The 21491-nt window shown below is 45.1% G+C and overlaps 1 protein-coding gene across 1 annotated transcript in view; it reads right to left on the bottom strand.

Annotated features, from left to right (window-relative positions):
* The window catches only part of CCDC81 (coiled-coil domain containing 81), a 30306-nt gene extending 12023 nt beyond the window's left edge, over positions 1 to 18283 (bottom strand). Inside the window, exons 1-8 of the mRNA XM_079973757.1 lie at positions 17869 to 18283; positions 14048 to 14109; positions 12774 to 12930; positions 11470 to 11726; positions 9395 to 9480; positions 8215 to 8306; positions 6679 to 6796; positions 2475 to 2604 (exon numbers count right to left, since the gene is read on the bottom strand). Coding sequence (XP_079829883.1) covers positions 2475 to 2604; positions 6679 to 6796; positions 8215 to 8306; positions 9395 to 9480; positions 11470 to 11726; positions 12774 to 12930; positions 14048 to 14109; positions 17869 to 17947 — 981 coding nt within the window. The 5' untranslated portion in view covers positions 17948 to 18283. The remainder of the gene's footprint in view (positions 1 to 2474; positions 2605 to 6678; positions 6797 to 8214; positions 8307 to 9394; positions 9481 to 11469; positions 11727 to 12773; positions 12931 to 14047; positions 14110 to 17868) is intronic.
* Between the last annotated feature and the right edge of the window lie 3208 nt (positions 18284 to 21491).

The following is a 21491-nucleotide window of genomic DNA, read 5'->3' as shown; positions in this document are numbered from 1 at the left end:
GATCTTTCAATGATGATCCTTGACATCTGTTTAAGATAAAAATTTGAGATTAAACCATTTGTTTTGGAGGGCAATAGGGCAAGGAGGGCAAGAGGTGAGCTGGTAATTAAGGTTCCTTGTTGAGACACATGTAAGATATATTACTACTTATTTGTCATTTATAGATAGAAGAATATATAGCTTTTTGTTTCCCATAAAAGGACAGAAGGAAATGGGTGTATCTTTTGTGATTGGTTCTAGCAAACAGCCAATAGGAATTTCAACCAGGCTGATTGGACAGAGGCAGCCACAGGAGGAGCAAGGGGGCTGGATTAAGGAAATATAAGTGCTGGCCAGAATGGCAGGAGGCCAGGCCAGAGCTTGGTAACCATATACCACTGTGCCTCATATTTATTTGTCTGACAAATAAATTATTATTTTAATTTCTCTATTGCTGCGTTGAATATTTCATTCCAGCTAAGCGTTAACCACAAGCAGGGTGCTACACTAGGGCTCTCACTCTCTCCTTTCCCCCCCCCCTCTTCCTCCTCCAGTGTGGCTGTGGAAGAGGAGTTTAGAAGCTTTTGCTTCTGGTTTCCATTAACCGCAGTTTAGTGTGTTGATCAAACCAGCAAACTGTGGTCAGCTTTAACTATGAGTCCTTTTAAACAATGAAAACAGGAATATCATTTACCTGTTCTCTGAAGGGGCTAAATATCCTTAAACCTGTGGTTTTCAACCAGTGCACCATGGCACCCTGGGGTGCCTTGAATGAGGGTTAGGGTTGCCATGGGCAACACTGGCCTCTGTTCCTCTTTCCTTCCCTCCCTTCCTCTGATGCCCTCTTGTGTCTCTGCCTCCCAAAGGCTTGCACAACTGTTTGTTGCAGCAGCAGCAGCCCTGGCTACAAGCTCTCCAGGCAAATGGTGCCTCTGGGGCTGGCCAGGGGGTGCTTCCCAGGCCCCTGTGGGGCAGTGTGAGGAGGCACCTCTCTTTGGGGCAGGTGGGGGGGGCAGCTCAGAGACCAGAGACAGCAGCTGCGGCTGCCCAGAGGACTCCCAAGGAGAGGGGAGAAGAGAGGAGGCTGAGGGAACACTCCACAAGGGAGGGTGTCTAAAAAGGGGTGAGGGGCTGCCAGCCCTGCAGGCAAGGGGTGACATAACTGGGCTCCTGAGCCCCACAGGGGTGCCGCAGAAAGAATGTCATTGGTCAAGGGAGCCATGGACCCAAAAAGGTTGAAAACCTCTACTTTAAAAACCTAAGGCTGTTATCTTTGCCTCAGGGTACCAAAGAATTAACACAAGTTTGTCACCAATACATTGTAATAGCACATCAGCTCCAAACTTCCCTCTGACTTGAGTTCCTCAGAAATGCAGGCAGAAAAAGAGTTTCAAAAATGAAAATTTATAAAGGCTAGCGGCTTTCAGTCGATAAAACTTGACTTGGCACGACTGCTCCTTGCCCATTACGGAGAGTAGGGTGTCTGTGGTGGCAGATTTGAGGGTAACATTAGAGGGCTGCAAATGCTTAATTATTATATTTTCATCACAGTAAACCGCCCAAATAATGAAATACAGGGTTGTGGAGGAGTGTTTTTGGGCTATTACTAGCACTGGAACAGCTATAGGGAAAACTTTACAGCCTGAGAGCTGCATTTTCTTTCTGGGCAGACTTCTAGAGGCCACAAGAGGTCTTCAAATACAACCCCATGTTTAACGCATTGCAATGGTCCGGTCCGGTCCGGTCATTTTTGCAGCAAGAAGTGCATGCCACAAGAAATACATTAGTGTTTGAGTTGCCAAAGGATGCACACAATCGTATTCAAAACGTGCACCCTGGGGCAGTGGTTTTGAAAATGTAGGGCTGAAACACCTCTCAGCCACAACTTTGCTAAATCCACACTTACCCAGTAGGTACAAAAGCACCAAGGTTTTTCCTTGAGCATTTCTTTTGCCTTGCGCATGCTTTGTACGCAAGCATGCGCACCACTGCTCATGCCCCCACCAAAGCACCACCAGAAACGTTAGGACTAGGACAAAACAAGATTGCATCCCCGACATCCTGCCCTCCCAAATCTATCTAGGAAGAACAAGCACAACTTTTGCTCCAGCTCAGAAATTCTTGGTGGTGTTTGCTCAGGCAAAAGCTATTGTTTGTTCAGCATTCAAACACAGATCTACTCCTTGCTTGTGTAAAAAGGCTCTTTTCAAGGAGGTGCAATGACTAGAGCATTGCCATAAAGGTAAACGAAGTGGCCTATGTAAGAAAGGGTCCTCAGACTGCAGGCGTGGCTAATCTATGGACCTCCATATGTTGCAGGACTATAATTCCTATGCCAGTGTGTGTGTGTGTGTGTGTGTGTGTGTGTGTGTAGGCAATGGGCCAAATATGGGTCACGGGCTGCCAGCTGCCGAATTCTGTCCCCTACCAAAGGCCATGCCTATTTGGCCCTGCACAGATATAGACGAAAAAGGAGGAAAAGCTACGTATTATACCTGGCCTGCCCTACCATGATCTTGACAAATTGGGGATGGAGTCCGGGGTCTGAGGGCAGGAATTTTGGCGGGGCTGGCTTCTTGCTCTGTCTTCGGGGCTTCGGGAGCGGGCGTTGTTGTCGGTCCTTGCCTGGAGAACACAAAAACATGGCCAGCAGGAGTTTTATGCATGCCAAACACAGGACTGTGTCTCTGGAGAAGGCAAGAGCGTCTGTCCCAACTTCCGCCTTGACGGTGGGATCGGAAGTTGGACTAGCTTAACCTGAATGTTGCTCAATCCCTAACAAACTCTGGAGCCTTGAGTAAGGATTTGGGCTTCCATCGCGCTAACCCCACTGCCCTCACCATCCTTAGAGGGATCTGTTAGAATTCCTGCTCCATGACTGCAGTCATAGGATTGCTGTCTATCACATGATGTGGTATGTTTTGACTCCACAGAGTGGGAAGTGATGGAGACAGGATGTTTGTGTTACTGTGTTCTGTTAAGCGGGACTATTGTCCTTTGTTCTTTCTCTTTGCTGTCTGATGCTAGAGAGAGAGGGAGCCATGTTGCAGTGCTCCATGTGTGTTTATATGTAAATAAAGTAGATTAGCCAAAATGCTGAGTTGCTGAGGTCTGTTACGCAAGCTGCGAAGACTCTGCAGATCCCTAACTGTGCCGATGTCTGTTGGCATCAGTCGCTGTGATGTTCGGGCAGAAGAAAGCTTTTGAAGCTCCCTACACTCGTGTAGGACCCTGACAGAGAAGCATGCCTGACTGGCATGTTCTCTCCCTCCTAGTCGGTCGTTCGGGAGCTTCAAAAGCTTTCTCCAGCCCAAACATCCCAGAAACTGATACCAAAAGGCATTCGCACACTTAGGGATCCTGCAGAGTATTTGCAGTTTGCGTAACAAACTCAGTAGCACAGCATTTTGGCTAATCTACTTTTATTTACATATGATACACTCGGAGCATTCTGACTTAGCTCCTTCCTCTTTCTCATCAGACAGCAAAGAGAAAAAAGAACAAAAGACAATAGTCCCACTTTCCGGAACACAGTAACACAAAACATCCTGTCTCCGTCACTTCCTACACTGTGGAATAAAACACACACCGTCATGTGATAGACAACAATCCCATGACTGCACACACGGAGCAAGAATCCTAACAGAACCACCAGCGTCGGCACTGCCCAGTCCCTTTAAGGGCAGTCTATACCTGAGACCTCCCTTCCCCTGAAGAGAAGGGTAGGATTAAAACAGCAGGCGTGCTGAACACCATTATCTAAATAAACAGAATGCAAAGAGAGGAAGTTGAAATTCTATCGGCCTCCTCATCTTTGGTGCCATCTGTTGTGTGCAACATTACAATCAGCTTCCCTTGCGAAGAAGATGCCTCCATGTTAACCCACAAATAATGGAAGAGGTCTCTGGTTTATCTCCTCCAATTTCCCTCAGCCCTGAACAAAGGATCTCTTCCAGTTAAGGACAAAAGTTCTCCTACATCTTTAATTGCTGGCAAATCCATTTTTCAGTGGCTTCGGAGAGCAACTGTTGGCCTCTCACACAACACCTCAGACGAGCCCTTAAAACATTTTAAAAGTCTTTCAGCGCCGAGGACTTTGACCTTGCCGAAACCAAACAGTGTCTTGTCATCAAGAGGAAGGATAGAATTTGCCCCCGATCGAGAAAGAGGATCCTGAGTCTCTTCAATTATACTTTGTTGTTCAGCTGCACAATAGCTGCTGCAGAGAGCATATGGGGAAGGAAGAGCAATGGTCAGGAGAAAACCAAAGCAGACTCTTTATGTTGAGAGGGTGACCTGCACCCCACAGAACATCTTGCACAATAAGGAAGGTTTTTGTGACTTCGTGAAGATGCAATCTCCTTGCCTGAATCCACAATAGCACTCGACTGAATCCCTGCGGGCCAAATTAGATAGGAGTGCAAATAGGGCTCCAACCCTGCATTTCTGTACAGTGGTGCCCCGCAAGACGAATGCCTCGCAAAACGAAAAACTTGCTAGACGAAAGGGTTTTCCGTTTTTCAAGGTGCTTCTCAAGACGAATTTCCCTATGGGCTTGCTTTGCAAGATGAAAACGTCTTGCGAGTTTGCTTCCTTTTTCTTAAAGCCGTTAATACCCGGGGAATCCGTGCTCCGCAAGACGAAAAAATCGCAAGACGAAGCAACTCGCGGAACGAATTAATTTTGTCTTGCGAGGCACCACTGTATTTTGGAGACTGATGAGGGGGGAAGAGAAGCACTTGTAGGCTGAAATCACTGGGCAGGAGGCAGCTGCTTAACCCTTTCTGCATCTCTCAATTCCCTCCTGCAAATGAAACCCTGGCAGCTTAAACAAAAAGCAACCAAGTTGCAGAATCATAAATGGGCCCAGCAATATAAATGGGGCAGATTTGCAGGGGAGAACCAGTGGGGATTGCAGGGTTTAAGAACCCATTCAAGTTCAAACTTTGCCACCAAATCCCGGTTCTGGGGGCAGATTGCTTTGAGCCAACGTTCTGACTCAATTCTATATTAAAATTGCTAGAGATCCCACAGACTCCATTGCCATTCTTCTTTTAAAAAGTATTGCAATATGCATACAGTGGTACCTCGGGTTACATACGCTTCAGGATACAGACTCCGCTAACTCAGAAATAGTGCTTCAGGATAAGAACAGAAATCGTGCTCCGGCGGCGCAGCAGCAGCAGGAGGCCCCATTAGCTAAAATGGTGCTTCAGGTTAAGAACGGACCTCTGAAACGAATTAAGTACTTAACCCGAGGTACCACTGTATTTGTGCATGGCAGGGAGAGGGAGAGGGCAAGGGCAAAACATTTGACCACACTGTCCGTTTGAGCTGGGCCACTATCTCAGACAGAAAACCAAACAAACACCTCTTGACCCTGAAGATTCTCATATTTAAAGTGCACAAGGAAATGAGATGGGACAATTCCAGCCACATGTCTCAGCGGGGGAATAAGATGGATGAAAGCATTTACAGGCCACCCTGAATGTTTAAATCTTAGAGCAGGCTTTCCCCACCTGTTGCTCTCCAGGTATTTTTGGCTACAACTCCCATCAGTGCCAGCCAGGATGGCCATGGGTCCCTGGAGATGGAGCTGTAGTTCAACAACATCTGGAGGCACACAGCTGTGGCAGTTGTGAGACAGGCAGGGATTCCATCAATGGTGTTTCCGAAAAAAATTACACATCACTTGGGAAGACAGGCGAACTAATGCCAGTGTACTGGAAGAAGCAAAGATCACCAGTGTTGAAGCAATGACTCTTCAACATCAACTTTGTTGAACTGGTCATGTTCTACGGATGCCTGATTATCGTCTTCCAAAGCAACTACTCTATTCCGAACTTAAGAATGGAAACCGTAATGCTGGTGGTCAACAAAAGAGGTTTAAAGACTCTCTCAAGGCAAATATTAAAAAATGTAGTACAGTGGTACCTCGGGATAAGAACTTAATTCGTTCTGGAAGTCTTTTCTTAACCTGAAACTGTTCTTAACCTGAAGCACCACTTTAGCTAATGGGGCCTCCTGCTGCCGCTGCTGCACGATTTCTGTTCTTATCCTGAAGCAAAGTTCTTAACCTGAGGTAATATTTCTGGGTTAGCGGAGTCTGTAACCTGAAGCGTATGTAACCTGAAGCGTATGTAACCTGAGGTACCACTGTATAAACACCAACAACTGGGAAACACTGGCCTGTGAGCGATCCAGTTGGTGTTACCAAAGGTGTCATGGGCTTTGAAGATGCTTGAACTCAGGACACAAGGGAGAAACACGCTAAGAGGAAGGCCCATTTGGTAAACTCTCACCATGATCAACTTCCACCTGGAAACCTATGTCCCCACTGTGGAAGGAAGTGTGGATCCAGAACTGGCCTCCACAGTCACCTACAGACTCATTGTTAAAACCGTGTTTATGGAAGACAATCTTACTCGGCTACGAGTGATTGCCAAACAAGAAAGAAGACAGGCGGGGAGGCAGAAGAGCAAGAACTGATGACCTGGACCCATATGGCCAACATGTCCTAGTTGTTTTCCCCAAAGCCTTGCTCTCTAAAGCCTACGGCCCTAGAGATACGCAACCAATCAGAGCAAGCCACTGGGCTAGATTGACAGTGGTCTGAGTCCATCCTAGGCAGCTTTTTAAAATCTTCACAGGACCAGAGAGAGAGAAACCTCCCTGCTGCCTTCAGAATCAAGATCTTACCTTTGTGGAGGCAGCTTGGGCTTCAAGTTCTTCTCATACTCTTCGGTCAAACAGATCCCTGAGACTTTGGCTGGAGAAATGAGCTGGCGAGACAGAAGGCGCTTTGGCGAGAGATTTTCTACAGGAAGGAGAGAAGCAGAAGGTTGCGTAAGAATTCCACAGAGTGAACGGAAGCAGCTTGTGAAAAATTAGCTGGGAAAAGTGCACATTCTGCGGGAGGGGGGAGAGAGATTAAGGGACTGCACCATTCTATTGCAATACAGTGGTACCTCGGGTTAAGTACATAATTCATTCCGGAGGTCCGTTCTTAAACTGAAACTGTTCTTAACCTAAAGCACCACTTTAGCTAATGGGGCCTCCCGCTGCCACCGTGCCCCCGGAGCATGATTTCTGTTCTCATCCTGAAGGAAAGTTCTTAACCTGAAGCACTATTCCTGGGTTTGCGGAGTCTGTAACCTGAAGCGTATGTAACCTGAAGCGTATGTAACCTGAGGTACCACTGTAATGTGAAAACCCTACTCAACCATGGATGAAAAATACAAACACTCACACACATATGACAAGCAAATGTGTGCAGTTTTACTTTCCCCGCAAATGTCCCATTTAAAAACCAAACAAGTTCTGTAAGCTCTTCGGTTTATCTTGCTTACTGGTAAATAAAATTTGAAGGAGGGGAAAAAACCTAAGGGGGAAATATTTTCTCTATCAACAAGGGAGGAGATTCGGTTGCAGAACGACATTTATTGGAGCATCTGACAAGAAGGGGAGGCGGTGGGACATAGACACATTTTTGCCCTTCTGTACTGACTACTACTATAAATTATTTTTGCAAGCTGCCTCAAAAACTTTGGTTAGTAGGCGGGGTGTAAATATTCCTGAACAAATAAATAAATAGAGGGGAATGGCGTCGTCTCCCCGTAGCCCCGCAAGATGTCAAAATTTCTAGAGCTTTTCCATCTCTGCTTGAGGTCATGTCTGAGATATGATACACAGCCTGTTTCCAGGACAATTTTGGACACGTCCTGGTATGTTGCAAGAGGACAGCCACTGTAAAGACATATCAGTCTTTATATCAGGAAATATTTCCTTATATCAGGAAATAAATGAAATAAATGAAAATAAAATGGCTTAAATTGAATTATGGTGCTGGAGGAGACTCTTGAGAGTCCCATGGACTGCAAGAAGATCAAACCTCTCCATTCTGAAGGAAATCAGCCCTGAGTGCTCACTGGAAGGACAGATTGTGAAGCTGAGGCTCCAGTACTTTGGCCACCTCATGAGAAGAGAAGACTCCCTGGAGAAGACCCTGATGTTGGGAAAGATGGAGGGCACAAGGAGAAGGGGGCGACAGAGGACGAGATGGTTGGATAGTGTTTTCGAGGTTACCAGCATGAGTCTGACCAAGCTGCGGGAGGCAGTGGAGGACAGGAGTGCCTGGCGTTCTCTGGTCCATGGGGTCACGAAGAGTCGGACACGACTAAACGACTAAACAACAAAAACAAAATGGCTTACGAAAGCAAAAAGCTCTTGCCCAACCTTTTTTGCTGTTTTCTTTCTCTGCCTGCTCCTTTTCCTTCCTGGTCTTCTCACCTTCTTCGGGGATGGTTCCCATCTCAACCCTACGGTGGCTGTGAGGGCACAGAGGGTGAAAATCAATCAAAACAAATGGCTTTGGGTGCCCTCTTCCACACACCCAAAAGGGGAAGTTGAATTGTGGGGAATTTATCATGGACTTGTAGAGCTGGAAGGGACCCAAGAGACCTTCTAGTCTAAACCCCTGCAAAGCAGGAACAGCAACAAAAGACTCCCCATCAGGTGATCTGCTTAAAGGCCTTCAAGAAAGGAGAGTCTGCCGCCTCTGGGTGAGATCTGAGGTGGTGGCACCCACCAGAGGGCCCTTTGCCAAGGGCCACGTCAAACCTGGAAGAATCCCTGATACAAAGAGATGAAGGGGACATAGTTAAAAGGATCTCAAGCAACCTGAGACTCTGGAGAGCTGCTGCCAGCCAGAGTGGACAATATTGAGCTAGAGATGGTCCAATAGTTTAGCAATGTATGTGGAACCAAGTAAGAGGGTTAGGGTAGCAGACAGGGAGAGAAACTTAGCAACACAGAAGGAAGACACAGATTGGAATAATGGAATTGTAGAGTGGAAAGGGACCCCCAGCGGTCATATAGTCCAACCCCCTTCAATGCAGGAATCTCAAGTCCCCCATCCAATTTGAAACCATACCAGACCCTGCTTAGCTTCGCAAATGTCCTAGCAGTTTTGTGGCTGCACCGACTGTCCTGTTTTAACCATTCATGCTATGTTATAAATAGTTCTAGTCACTGCCTCCCTTGCATTCATGTACCTGTGGTTTATTTTGTTTTAGTTCCTATTCTATGTCTGCATCTGTTTGGCATTTGTCAAATCTAATCTAATTGAAAAGTAAAATGATACAGCCCGAGACAATCGGAGGGGTTTGCAATCATTATCCACCCAACAGTTATTCAACTGCAGTTCTCAGAAAACTGGTATTCAGAGGAATAAAAACAGCCATTGTGGCTTGCAGCCACCCTTCCCCAGAAGCCAGACCATCCAGTAGTCTGGCAGCAGCAGTGTTTTGAACTACTTGCAATTTCCATCCCATCTCAAAAAGATCAAAACTGTTTCGCAGTCACCTTAGGAGAGAGACAGGTGAAATCTACGTGCAGATCAGGTGAGCCTACCCACCTTGGAAACAAAACCACGTTACCGCTGCATGAATGTGGAAGAGCGGTTTCTTTGGCTGACAACACCGAGTCCCCTGTGCCTGGCCTCTATAACAAAAAAAGGGGTGGTGGTTCATATATATATATATATATTTAGACACTGCTTGACTGTAAAAGAAAAACAAGTTAACTCAAAGCGGATTACAAAGAGAATAAAACAATGCGATTGTTGGTAAAAGAGCAGAAAGCAACTATTTAAAACCTTTTTGAAAATTAAATCAGCAAAACTAAAAACAGGTTTGAACGTACATCAACATTCGGCTCATCTGGGTAGCCTTGTCTAAACAAAAATGTTTTTAGCGGGTGCGGGAAAATAGGCAGGGAGTTCTGAAGTCTAGGTGCTGCTACACTAAAAGATCAATTTCTTACAAATGTGGAACAGGTATTGTGTGGTCCCTGTAGCAGGGCCAGTTCCGCAGATCAAAGCACTCAGGTGAGCACATTTGGGGCAAGATGATCTTGCAAGGAAACTGGTCCCAAGTTGTTAAGGGCTTTGTATACTAAAAGCAACACCTTGAATTTGGCTTGGTGGCAAATAGGCAACCAGTGTAGACCTCTGAGAACAGGTGTCCTATGCTGGCAAGGCCTCGTTTCTATTAGCAATTATGCTGCAGCATCCTGCCCTGTCTGTAGCTTCTGGATCAAATGGAAGGGAAGCCCCATGTAGAGCACATTGCAGTCATCCAGTCTTGAAGGAACCATGAGCAGCACATCTTTAAACTATGGAACCTGATCCCACAGAAGGTGGTGAAGGCCACCAAATTGGACAGCTTTCAAGGAGGATTAGACAAATTCATGGAGGGAGGGTTATCTATGGCTCCTAGCCCTGATGGCTGTGCTTCCACAGTTGGAGGCTGGAAACCACAGGAGGGAAAAGGGCTCTGGTGCTCGAATCCTGCTTGCAGATTACCTAGCAGCATCCAGTTGGCCACTGTGAGAACTGGATGCTGGATGGGCCATTGGCCTGAGCCAGCAGGCTCTCTTTATGTTCTTAGGAGGAGCGGGTGGCGCTGTGGTCTAAACCACTGAGCCTCTTGGGCTTGCCAATCAGAAGGTCGGTGGTTCGAATCCCCGCAACGGGGTGAGCTCCCGTTGCTCTGTTCCAGCTCCTGCCAACCTAGCAGTTTGAAAGCACACCAGTGCAAGTAGATAAATAGGTACCGTTCCGGCGGGAAGGTAAACGGCATTTCCGTGCGCTCTGGTTTCCGTCACAGTGTCCCGTTGCACCTGAAGCAGTTTAAGTCATGCTGGCCACATGACCTGGAAAGCTGTCTGTGGACAAACACCGGCTCCCTCAGCCTGAAAGCAAGATGAGCGCTGCACCCCTATAGTCGCCTTTGACTGGACTTAACCATCCGGGGTCCTTTACCTTTATACATACATCCAACTAATGTACTTAGTGTTGCATCAACAATACGAATCGTAGAAGAGTCATAGAAACAGAGTTGGAAGGGACCCTCTGGATCATCTAGTCCAGGAATATGCAGCTGTCCCATACAGGGATTGAACCTGCAACCTTGGCGTTATCAGCAGGTAAAGGACCCCTGGACGGTTAAGTCCAGTCAAAGGTGACTATGGGGTTGCAGTGCTCATCTCACTTTTGGGCTGAGGGAGCCGGTGTTTGTTCACAGACAGCTTTCTGGGTCATGTGGCTGGCATGACTAAACCACTTCTGGCACAACGGAACACCGTGACAGAAATAAGAGTGCATGGAAATGTCGTTTACCTTCCTGCCGCAACAGTACCTATTTATCTGTTTGCACTGGTGTGCTTTCGAACTGCTAGGTTGGCAGGAGCTAGGGCAGAGCAATGGGAGCTCACTCCGTTGTGGGGTTTCGAACCGCCGACCTTCCGATCAGCAAGCCCAAGAGGCTCGGTGGTTTAGACCACAGCACCACCCGCGCCCCCCTTGCACTATCAGCACCACACTCTAAACAATGAAACTGCCTCAAATGCAATATTTATTTATTATGATGACAGGTGAAATATCAGACCGGAACAACGTCCAGGCCCAGAAGGAAACGATGACCAACGTACGTTTGTAAGCGCCTTCAGGAGATTCCCACTCCCATCCATGGCGCGAAGGAAGTCTTTGTAAAACTTCATTTTCACCCTGTTGTCCCGGATCACCAGCACCCCGATCCCTTTGAAGGTGAACTCGACCGTCTGCTTGGTGGCGATGGACTGCGAGAAAGACAGCAGCGTCTCTCGGACACATCCTTCCACGGTCTCCCTGTTGAAAGGCCCCTCCAGGGATAACACTATGAAATTTAGTGGAACAATTGGGATATCACCTAGGGGACGGCAGCAGGAAAAGAATCGGTGAAGAGAGAAATCATCTGAACAGGAAGCAAGACTATGTCCACCCCAAGGGGCATTTGCCAGTGGTGGGTGGGGCAAGAGGCAAAAGTAGGCGGAGCAACAAATGTAAATTTTACCTTTGTACAAGAGGCTAGTTTTTTTATATATACCTCTCTATCCTCCGTTCAGACAAGTGAGAGGCACTGTACCCAAGAAAAAACACTCAAAGTGTGAAACAACGGCCAGTGAGGAGAGTGTGGGGCCTGGGGATAGTTCTGAGGGCCAAACAGAAAGGCCTGAAGGGCCACATTTGAATCCCCAACTCTGCAATGCATCTTATGAGTAAAATGTTAGAACACTAGTAGCTTGTTCACACATTTCTCCCAGTAGAGAACTTTTTTTCACCCTCATCTTGGACCGTTGGTGGAGAAGAGAGATGTGGCCCCCAGGCCTCTCCACCTGGCCCTTTTGATTCATAGGCCATGCCCCCTTCACAGGCCACACCTCTCACTGGCCTTGCCCCGCACCTTCCTGAAGTACTATTCCCTTGCTGGAATGTGTCCCTGAACCGCAATGGCGGTGCATCTTCCTTACCTGAAACATGAAGCCCAATATTTTTGCAGCCTACTGTACAAAGGTAAGAGTAATACCTCTTACCGTCTCCACTTTTGCCCCTGGCATCAATCACCACTGGCGTACGCTGACCCTTCACTCTACTCTCCCCATATCGAAAATCTAATTGTACTGTGCTCACCTGTGTTGGTGATGGCACTAGTGCTAGCCAATAGGTGCTCACCACAACCAGCTTTTCCCTGGCTCAGGCCATGAACTATGAAATAAAGCTGTCCTGTGTTCCTAGGGCAAAAACTAGTTTCTGCTTCCCATTCTTTCCATAACTCTGCTGCCATCCTCAGCGCTGCTGCATTTTCGCTCCGTAATATCATGTGTTACGTTGGTTGCATAGCTTGGTTGCACACTGCAAAATGTACCCTGCACACACGGGCATGGAAGAAAGCACACACCACAACCCCATTTCTTACCGGGAGTGTGTATTTTGTTAAACTTCAGCCGATGGATCTGCGCAAGTTTCTCAGACAGAAGGAACACAGGCCGCTGTATGAGGATGTATTTGTTATTACCAACTTCAAGCTTCTGTCTCAAGAAGGAGAACGTCCCCAACCCTGGTATTAAGACACCCTGAAAAAAGAAGGCACAGCTGGACTACTGTAATGGTTTAGAACATGAGCTATGAAGTCACCAGTTCAAATCTTAGGTTGGATCAAACATTAGGCAAGCCATACCCCACACCCAAGGGATGCGGGTGGCGCTGTGGGTTAAACCACAGAACCTAGGACTTGCGAATCGGAAGGTTGGTGGTTCGAATCCCTGCAACAGTGTGAGCTCCCGTTGCTCGGTCCCTGCTCCTGTCAACATAGCAGTTCAAACATTGCACCTCAAAGCGCAAGTAGATAAATAGGTACCGCTCCAGCGGGAAGGTAAATGGAGTTTCCGTGCGCTGCTCTGGTTCGCCAGAAGCTGTTTAGACATGCTGGCCACATGACCCGGAAGCTGTACACCAGCTCCCTCAGCCAATAAAGCGAGATGAGTGCCGCAACCCCAGTCAGCCACGACTGGACTTAATGGTCAGGGGTCCCTTTACCTTTACCCCACACCCACAAATTTGGAAAAATTCCTTAGCTGATTGGGAGAACTGCTTAGCATTCAGAAGGTTCTTGGTTCAATCCTTGACATTTCTAGGTAGGGCTGGCAACTTTGAGAGTTGTTGCGAGTCAGTGTAGATAGCGCTGAGAACTAGATGGGCTCACCTTATAGAATTGTTGGAAGGGTTCTGGGCATGAAAGCCCAGTTTGCACCATCAAATCACAATATGCATAGGCTTTGTACACCCAAATGCAACCCTTCTGCTCCTCCCTTTGGATGAGTATTAACCATAATGTCCCATCAGGTGAGAACCAGGAAACTATGGTTAGCGGCTTCCATATAAGCCAGGATATGAAGCCATGGTTTCGAGTGCATTTCTGAACTCAACAAGATTGGAAGCCATTTCTTCAGTTCTGGCACCTCTCAGGTGGCCGCCATTGCCATTCTGAGAGGGAGGTCTCATTGTGACTCCCCATGCCTCTTTTTCCAGAAAATAGCACTGCCTCCAACAGGGATTCACCTTCTGTGAGCATGTTAACTCCAAACATCAGCAAAAAAAGGAGAATTTATCTGCACACTACTTTGACCAGAATGCACAAATGCCCAAATCTTTCAAAACAAGCATTTAAGCAAAGGAACAAACAATTCCCACCTTATTCATGGAAAGCTGCTTTTCAACAAACTCCGAAACAGTACCCCAAATACCAAGGATATCTGAAATGCAAAGGTATACAGAGTTATCCTGCCTTTTGCTAATAAAAGGAACGTGAAGGAAGGATGGCAGGACCCAAACCTTCAAGTTACCAGAAAGGAGATGAGATTCCGAATAAATATCAGGAAGGACTTTCTGACAGTAAGAGCTGTTGAACTCCCTTGAAAGGTGGTGGGCTCTCCTTCCTTGGAGGATAATAATAATAATAATAATAATAATAATAATAATAATTTGTTTATACCCCTCCCTACCCAGCCAAGACTGGGCTCAGGGCGGCTAACACCCGATACAAAAACAATTTGATTGAAATACAACTTAAAAACAAGATTAAAATACAACATTAAAACATTAAAATACAGCCTCATTTCAATGGAAACTCAAATCAAAAAAATTTGGGGCGATGGAAACGTCAAGTCTTCACCAAGGCTAACTATCCAGACTGGTCCTACACGGGCCAGAAAAAAGCCAGGGAAGTCCTCAAATAGGAGTTCCATCACAGGAGGAGAAAGGAAAAAAGAAGAGGGGGAGGGAATCAAACTGATTCCAAGCTGAAGGCCAGGTGGAACAACTCTGTCTTACAGGCCCTGCGGAAAGAAATCAGATCCTGCAGGGCCCTGATCTCATGAGACAGAGCATTCCACCAGGCTGGAGCCAGTGTTGAAAAAGCCCTGGCTCTGGTTGAGGCTAATCTAACTTACTTAGGGCCTGTGACCTCTAGGGTGTTGCTATTTATGGACCTTAAGGTCCTCCATGGGGCATAGCGGGAGAGGTGGTCCCGTAGGTACATGGGTCCTAGGCTGTGAAGGGCTTTAAAGGTCAAAACCAGCACCTTAAATCTGACCCTGTACTCCATCAGGAGCCAGTGCAGCTGGAAACGCACTGGGTGAATATGCTCCCATGGCAGAGACCCTGTGAGGAGCCTCGCTGCAGCATTCTGCACCCGCTGGAGTTTCTGGGGCAGCTTCAAGGGCAGCCCTGCGTAGAGCAAATTACGGTAGTCAAGCCTGGAGGTGACCGTTGCATGGATCACTGTGGCCAGGTCATGGCAGAAAAGGAAAGGGACCAACTGCTTGATGCGGTGAAGGTGGAAAAACATCACCTTGGCTGTTGCTATGGGGCATTTGCATCTGGAATAGCCAACATGTTGCCCTCAAGGGATGTTTGTGCTATAATTCCCATCACTCCTTACTATAGTGACTCTTCGCTTTTCCAGACAGTGAGAAGCCAATTCCACTTCCCTTTCACAACTAATATTAGACTGATATGTCAGCAACAGAAGGGAACACTGAGCTACCTCAACGACTCTCTTGCCTTGAATGGAGCCAGCAATTTTGCAGTGGAATAATTTAAATGCGGTGCTGCAAAAGGCCCTTACTGAGATTTCTCAAACCATGTTATAGGCAACTGAATTCAGGTCACTGCATCAACGTCGAGGGCCGACTCCCTAGATGTCATGCCGACAAAGCTACCAGCATGAGTTTGACCAAACTGCGGGAGGAAGTGGAAGACAGGAGTGCCTGGCATGCTCTGGTCCATGGGGTCACGAAGAGTCGGACACAACTAAAGGACTAAACAACAACAACAACAAACATGCATAGGGGAACAGCACCAAGCTGTCGGATGACACCTGGAAACCAATGTGGGCCAAGGGATGGGGCCAGACCCACACATAAACATGCCTGCTTAATACATACACAAGCTGCAAACACACCATTCATTTAAAGTGCATTAATTCCCCCCAAGGAATCCTGGGAACTGTAGTTTGTTCAGGTTTGTTTAGCATGCAAAAGGTCTCAGGTTCAATCCCCAGCTTCTCCACCTAGCTCTGGGAGTTCCCTTCCTTAAAATCCTATTGAGCTGCTGCCAGTCAGTGCATGCAATACTGAGTTAGATGGGCCAGTGGTCTAACTCAGTATAAAGCATCCTCCTATCTTCCTAGCTGATCTCAAGTATTAATGGGGAAACGGAGGTTATGAAGGGGATGGGGAGGCAGGTAAGATAAGGACATAACCTTAAATGGAGTCAAACAAGTGATCCATCTAGCTTAGTGCTCTTTACAGGGTAGACTCTGGCTGGCAGCCGTTCTGCAGGCTTTCAGGCAGGAGAAATTTCCAGCCCCCAGAGACTGAATCTGGAAATTGAATCTGGTGGACCTGTAAAGGGGTAAAAGCGTATTGGGAAATAATCCATCATGAATTGAAAAAAAAAGTTTAAAAGTACTTTTCCCAAAAAAACCAGAGTCCTTTTTGTTGGGGTTAATTCAGATGGAAATTCCCAGGAGTCAAGAAAGGTTACTTATTTTTGCTACAGCTGCGGCCCGCGTTTTGTTAGCCCAAAAATAGAAAACGAGCGAGATCCCAACTATAGAAGAATGGCAACTTAAACTGTTGGAATATGCACAGCTAAACATATAGAATAAGAGAACAAAAAGAACATGCATTTAGAGAAGATTGGAAAATTTCTATTGAATATATGGGGGGGATTGTGTACACTTGAAAACACTGGCAGCATTAAGATAAATTCAACAGTGTAAATAAGTTTTGATGGATGCAATGATGGAATACTGAATGGTTCGGTTTATATAAAATATGTAGGGATTTATGGTATGCAAAATGAACCACAGAAATAGAAGATGTTTTAAGGATGTTTAAATGAGTATTCAAAATTGTAAAACAGAAAGTGTGTGTGTGTGTGTGTGTAAACTAAAAGTTGACTAAAAGTTAAACAGATTAAAATTTCTTCAACTTTTTAAGTACCTGGGTAGGCAAGAATGTTTTTAGCAGGTGCTGAAAAGAGTACACGGAAGGCGCCTTGCTTGACCTCAATAGGCAGGGAGTTCCAAAGACTTCTTGGAATCTCATTTTCCAGATGTTGCAATAGGATAACTTTTGTGTAGATTTAAGAACAAGACATATTAGATGTTCACATAGAGTAAAACTGGTTTGCAATGTAATTTCATGTCTATTATATTAGCCTTTTTGGCTTGCTCGGTGCCACTGGTTTCTTCTTTCCAGTCATATGTATGTGTATATGTATATGTATATGTATATGTATATGTATATGTATATGTATATGTATTGTTGTTTAGTCGTTTAGTCATGTCCGACTCTTTGTGACCCCATGGACCAGAGCACACCAGGCACTCCTGTCTTCCACTGCCTCCCGCAGTTTGGTCAAACTCATGCTGGTAGCTTCAAGAACACTGTCCAACCATCTCATCCTCTGTCGTCCCCTTCTCCTTGTGCCCTCCATCTTTCCCAACATCAGGGTCTTTTCCAGGGAGTCTTCTCTTCTCATGAGGTGGCCAAAGTATTGGAGCCTCAGCTTCAGGATCTGTCCTTCCAGTGAGCACTCAGGGCTGATTTCCTTAAAAATGGATAGGTTTGATCTTCTTTCAGTCCATGGGACTCAAGAGTCTCCTCCAGCACCATAATTTAAAAGCATCAATTCTTCGGCAATCAGCCTTCTTTATGGTCCAGCTCTCACTTCCATACATCACTACTGGGAAAACCATAGCTTTAACTATACGGACCTTTGTTGCCAAGGTGATGTCTCTGCTGTATATGTATATGTATATGTATATGTATATGTATATGTATATGTATATGTATATGTATATAATCTGGGATTCTCTTGCATGCAACAACAGATGCTTTCCCAGGTACAGCCATTCATAAAAGCAATTTGCACTGCAGCATATTAGCCTTGTGGTTCATTCAGGAGGCTGAACTGTAAAAACCCAGCGGGGAGACAGAGCTTACCTTCTGTCGTGAGCTTGGGAAGTGTAAGGAAGACGTTCCTCCCGCCCTCCAAGATCGTGGCATGGATGGTGTCCAGCATTTTCGAATCCTCTTTCCCGCTTTTCTGCCTTTACCAGAGGAGAGAGAGAGAAAAAAAAAGACCAAGCAGAAAGCCAGGTAGACTGGGCTGGTTTAGGGAGGTTCCCCTTGGGTGTGGGGGCGGCGGCCGTCACATAGCTCCTTCTCACTCCCTTTTATACGCTCCAGCCTTCAAAGCGCTACCCATTTCCCCTCCTCTCCCCTTTTCCTCCTCCGCATCAGTGCAGAAGCAAACCGGTTTCTTGCGAGCGCGGAGGCGATGGCAGAAAAGGGGAAATTCGCCTGGGCGCAGAGAGGCGCCTCCACAATGCAGGAGGGAGGGGGCGGGGCCATGGATGGGAGGGGGCGGGGCCGTCGCTAGGACGCGGGTTCCCGGTTGCTAAGGGAGACGTCACAATAAAGGCTCTCCGCCCCGGGCGGCGCCTAGAAAATTAGGCACCAGGTCCTTGCAGGCTGTGATGGTGCAACAAAATCACTGGTTGTTTTAGTACGGCACCATCGATTTCATTTTATCATTTTACTTTATCATAAAATTCATACACGGCTTGATGGTTGAAAAAAAAAAGGGAAAAACGCTCAGTGGTTCACAGAAAGATAAAAATTAAATGGAGAAAAATTCACGACCATACTTTTAAAACATGCAAAAGTTAAACAGATTAAAATTTCCTCAACTTTTAAAGCACCTGGGTAGACAAGAATGTTTTTAGCAGGTCCCGAAAAGAGCCTTGCTTGGTTTCAATAGGCAGGGAGTTCCACAGACTCCTGGGAATCTCATTTTCCAGATGTTGCAATAGGATAACTTTTGTGTAGATTTAAGAACAAGAAGTATTTGACGCTCATATAGCCTAAAATTGATTTTCAATGTAATTTCATGTCTACTATATTAGCCTTTTTGGCTTGCCCGACTCCACTGGTTTCTTCTTTCCAGTCATATCCATGTACTATGAATCACGTGTATTTGTATTTTAAGTACATTTTTAATAGATTGGATCAGTTGTTAAGGCTTAATATTTATATGAAAATAATACTCAAAGCATCTTACAAATATTTTGATTTTACAAATGAAATGCGTGTTTAAAAAGAATCCATTGTTGCCAAGATGATTCCAGAGTAACAGACGTAGCAGTTCTTACTGAATTAACCTCTGCTGGTACAAAGTATGGATGCTTTTGAGTAACACTGTATTGCATCTATGGAAAAAACTTTGTTATTAAGAGCTGTGTATTCCTCAAATGTTCATAATGCTACATCAGTATAAATAGGGCCTCTTTAAAAATAAAACACACTTGCCTATCTTTATTCACCCACAAATGTTTCCTCTGTGAAGTGGGAGTGTCTGAAGTGGTAACAACACAAGATTTGTTTCTTATTAAAAACACTTTATGGAAAATATTTGTATTTCCTAACAGTGTACATACTGGAGAAGGTAAAGAGAGAAAGGCAAAATGAATCAGACCACTGCATAGCTCTAGAAAGGCAAGAGAAACACCCAGCTTGAAATCCTACATCAGAAATAACATCCTAACGTTATAAATAATATAAACCTGCCTTGCAGCTGATGGTTATTTAATAATGAAATATAGAAAAGGCATCGACAGCAATTTCTTCAGAAAATGAAGTATTGGACCCTGGTTTAAAATAGATGCTGGTAATAAAGTAGTAATAAAATAAATTCATTTTACTCAGTCCCTTTTGGCTAAACCGTCATGAGAGCAAAAATAAGTCTTCTTCTTAAAGCAACAACACCCTAAGACTGAAAGAAAGCATGGATTTGAGAGATGCCTTAAATATTTAATACAAGCACGTATGTAAAGCCTGGAGGCAGTTGGAACTCCCAAGTAACACTCAGCATCTAAAAAAACATTTTAGGCAGACTTATCCACAGTAAAAAAATATATAGATGGAAATGTGTGCAAAACAAGCTAGGGAGGATAGCTGAGAAGTCCGACTGGAACAGAAACAATGCAAGAATGCAAGGTCCATGAGGTTTAGAATTGCCCAAGAAAGATGTTAAACTATTTTTGTCTGCCACAACTGCTGCTCGAATTTTATTAGCGAACAAGTGGAAAACGCAAGAACTACCTACAGTGGAAGAATGGCAGATGAAGATGATGGAGTTTTCGGAGCTAGCCGACCTAACCGGAAGAGTCTGCGACCAGAAGGAGTAATAGTATCAGGAAGAATGGACAAAATTTAATGATTATTTAGTTAAATATGTAAAATTAAATTAATTGGAAATAGTTTGCAGATATTTAATTGGCTTAGGATCTTATATAAGTTAAGTGACGAATCAAAATGTCTAATTTTAAAATTAAAGGATATAAGGATGTTAATGTTCAAGTGAAATTTCATAAGAACTTTACTTTGATTTGGAAAACCATTAAAAGGAAGTGCATGGAAATTCAATCAAGGGGAAGCGATGAAGTCACTTGACAATGTTAGTAAGTGAAATTTTAATAAGGTTATGATCTATGTTTTTTATCTGTTTGTTTTGTTTATAATTTCGTGAAAATTAATAAAAAAATTATAAAAAAAGAAAAGAATGTAAGGTGAGTTGTTCTCAATCCGCCCCCCCCCGCCCCCCGCATGAGCCACTTGAAAACTGGCAAGACAGATCACTTAAGCGACGATTCTGCCTGTTGCAGCAATCATACTGTGCTGTGCTAGATGCTGCATGGTTTTAACTGTATTTTTATTGCTTCTTTTATTTCTTACATAATGGATTTTAAACACACCCTGTGGAAGATATACAAGAAACGAAAGATGCAGTAGCACATTGGATTAAAAACCAAGATGGATCTTTAATGTGTCATCTGTCTTCTTCAACCAGAAATCCGCAGACACTCTGTGGACTACTGGAATGAAGGTCGTGGATCAGTGTTTGGCAACCCACTGGGTGACAGGTTCAGCAGGATCTGCAATGGCAGCTCCTTGCAACAGCTGTTTTGGCAACCCTACTTAAACAGGAAATTGTACCACTCTTCTCGCCAGACAACCTTGAAAAAAAGAACCAAGATAGGTCACCAGTAGCTATGTGACCAGTTTCACAGACAACTATGTTTGGATGAACTCTGGGCATAGGGAAGTTATTAGCTGCGAACCCCAACAGGCAAATACATACAGACCAAGATATTACATAGAAAGAAATGAAGTACAGAGTTCAGACACAATACACCAAGAGCTAATCATATCTACTGGATAGCTCAGTTGACTAGAGCATGGTGCTGATAACAATGCCCAGGTTGCAGATTCGATCCCCGTATTGGAACGCTGTATATTTGGGTTAGATTAGATTACACTGGTCAACAACAAATTTGTTGTCTGCGTTTTTTCAGTTAATTTCGGACGAATCTGATGCGCTGAATCCAAAAACCACATTGGTTTTGCTCAACCAGGTCAAATTTTTGAGCTATGGCCACGTCGTTTTTTTACGTTTTTGTTCACATGTACGCTTGTGTGGAGCATTTTAGAAGTTGGTGGGGGTAAAATGCCATGTCGAATAATTGTTTTGATTGGAAATGATTATTTTAATGACAAGAAGTATT

This window comes from Podarcis cretensis (assembly GCF_951804945.1).
Source record: "Podarcis cretensis genome assembly, chromosome: 4".
NCBI classification, from domain to species: domain Eukaryota; kingdom Metazoa; phylum Chordata; class Lepidosauria; order Squamata; family Lacertidae; genus Podarcis; species Podarcis cretensis.
This window is presented reverse-complemented; position numbering and strand designations above follow the sequence as displayed.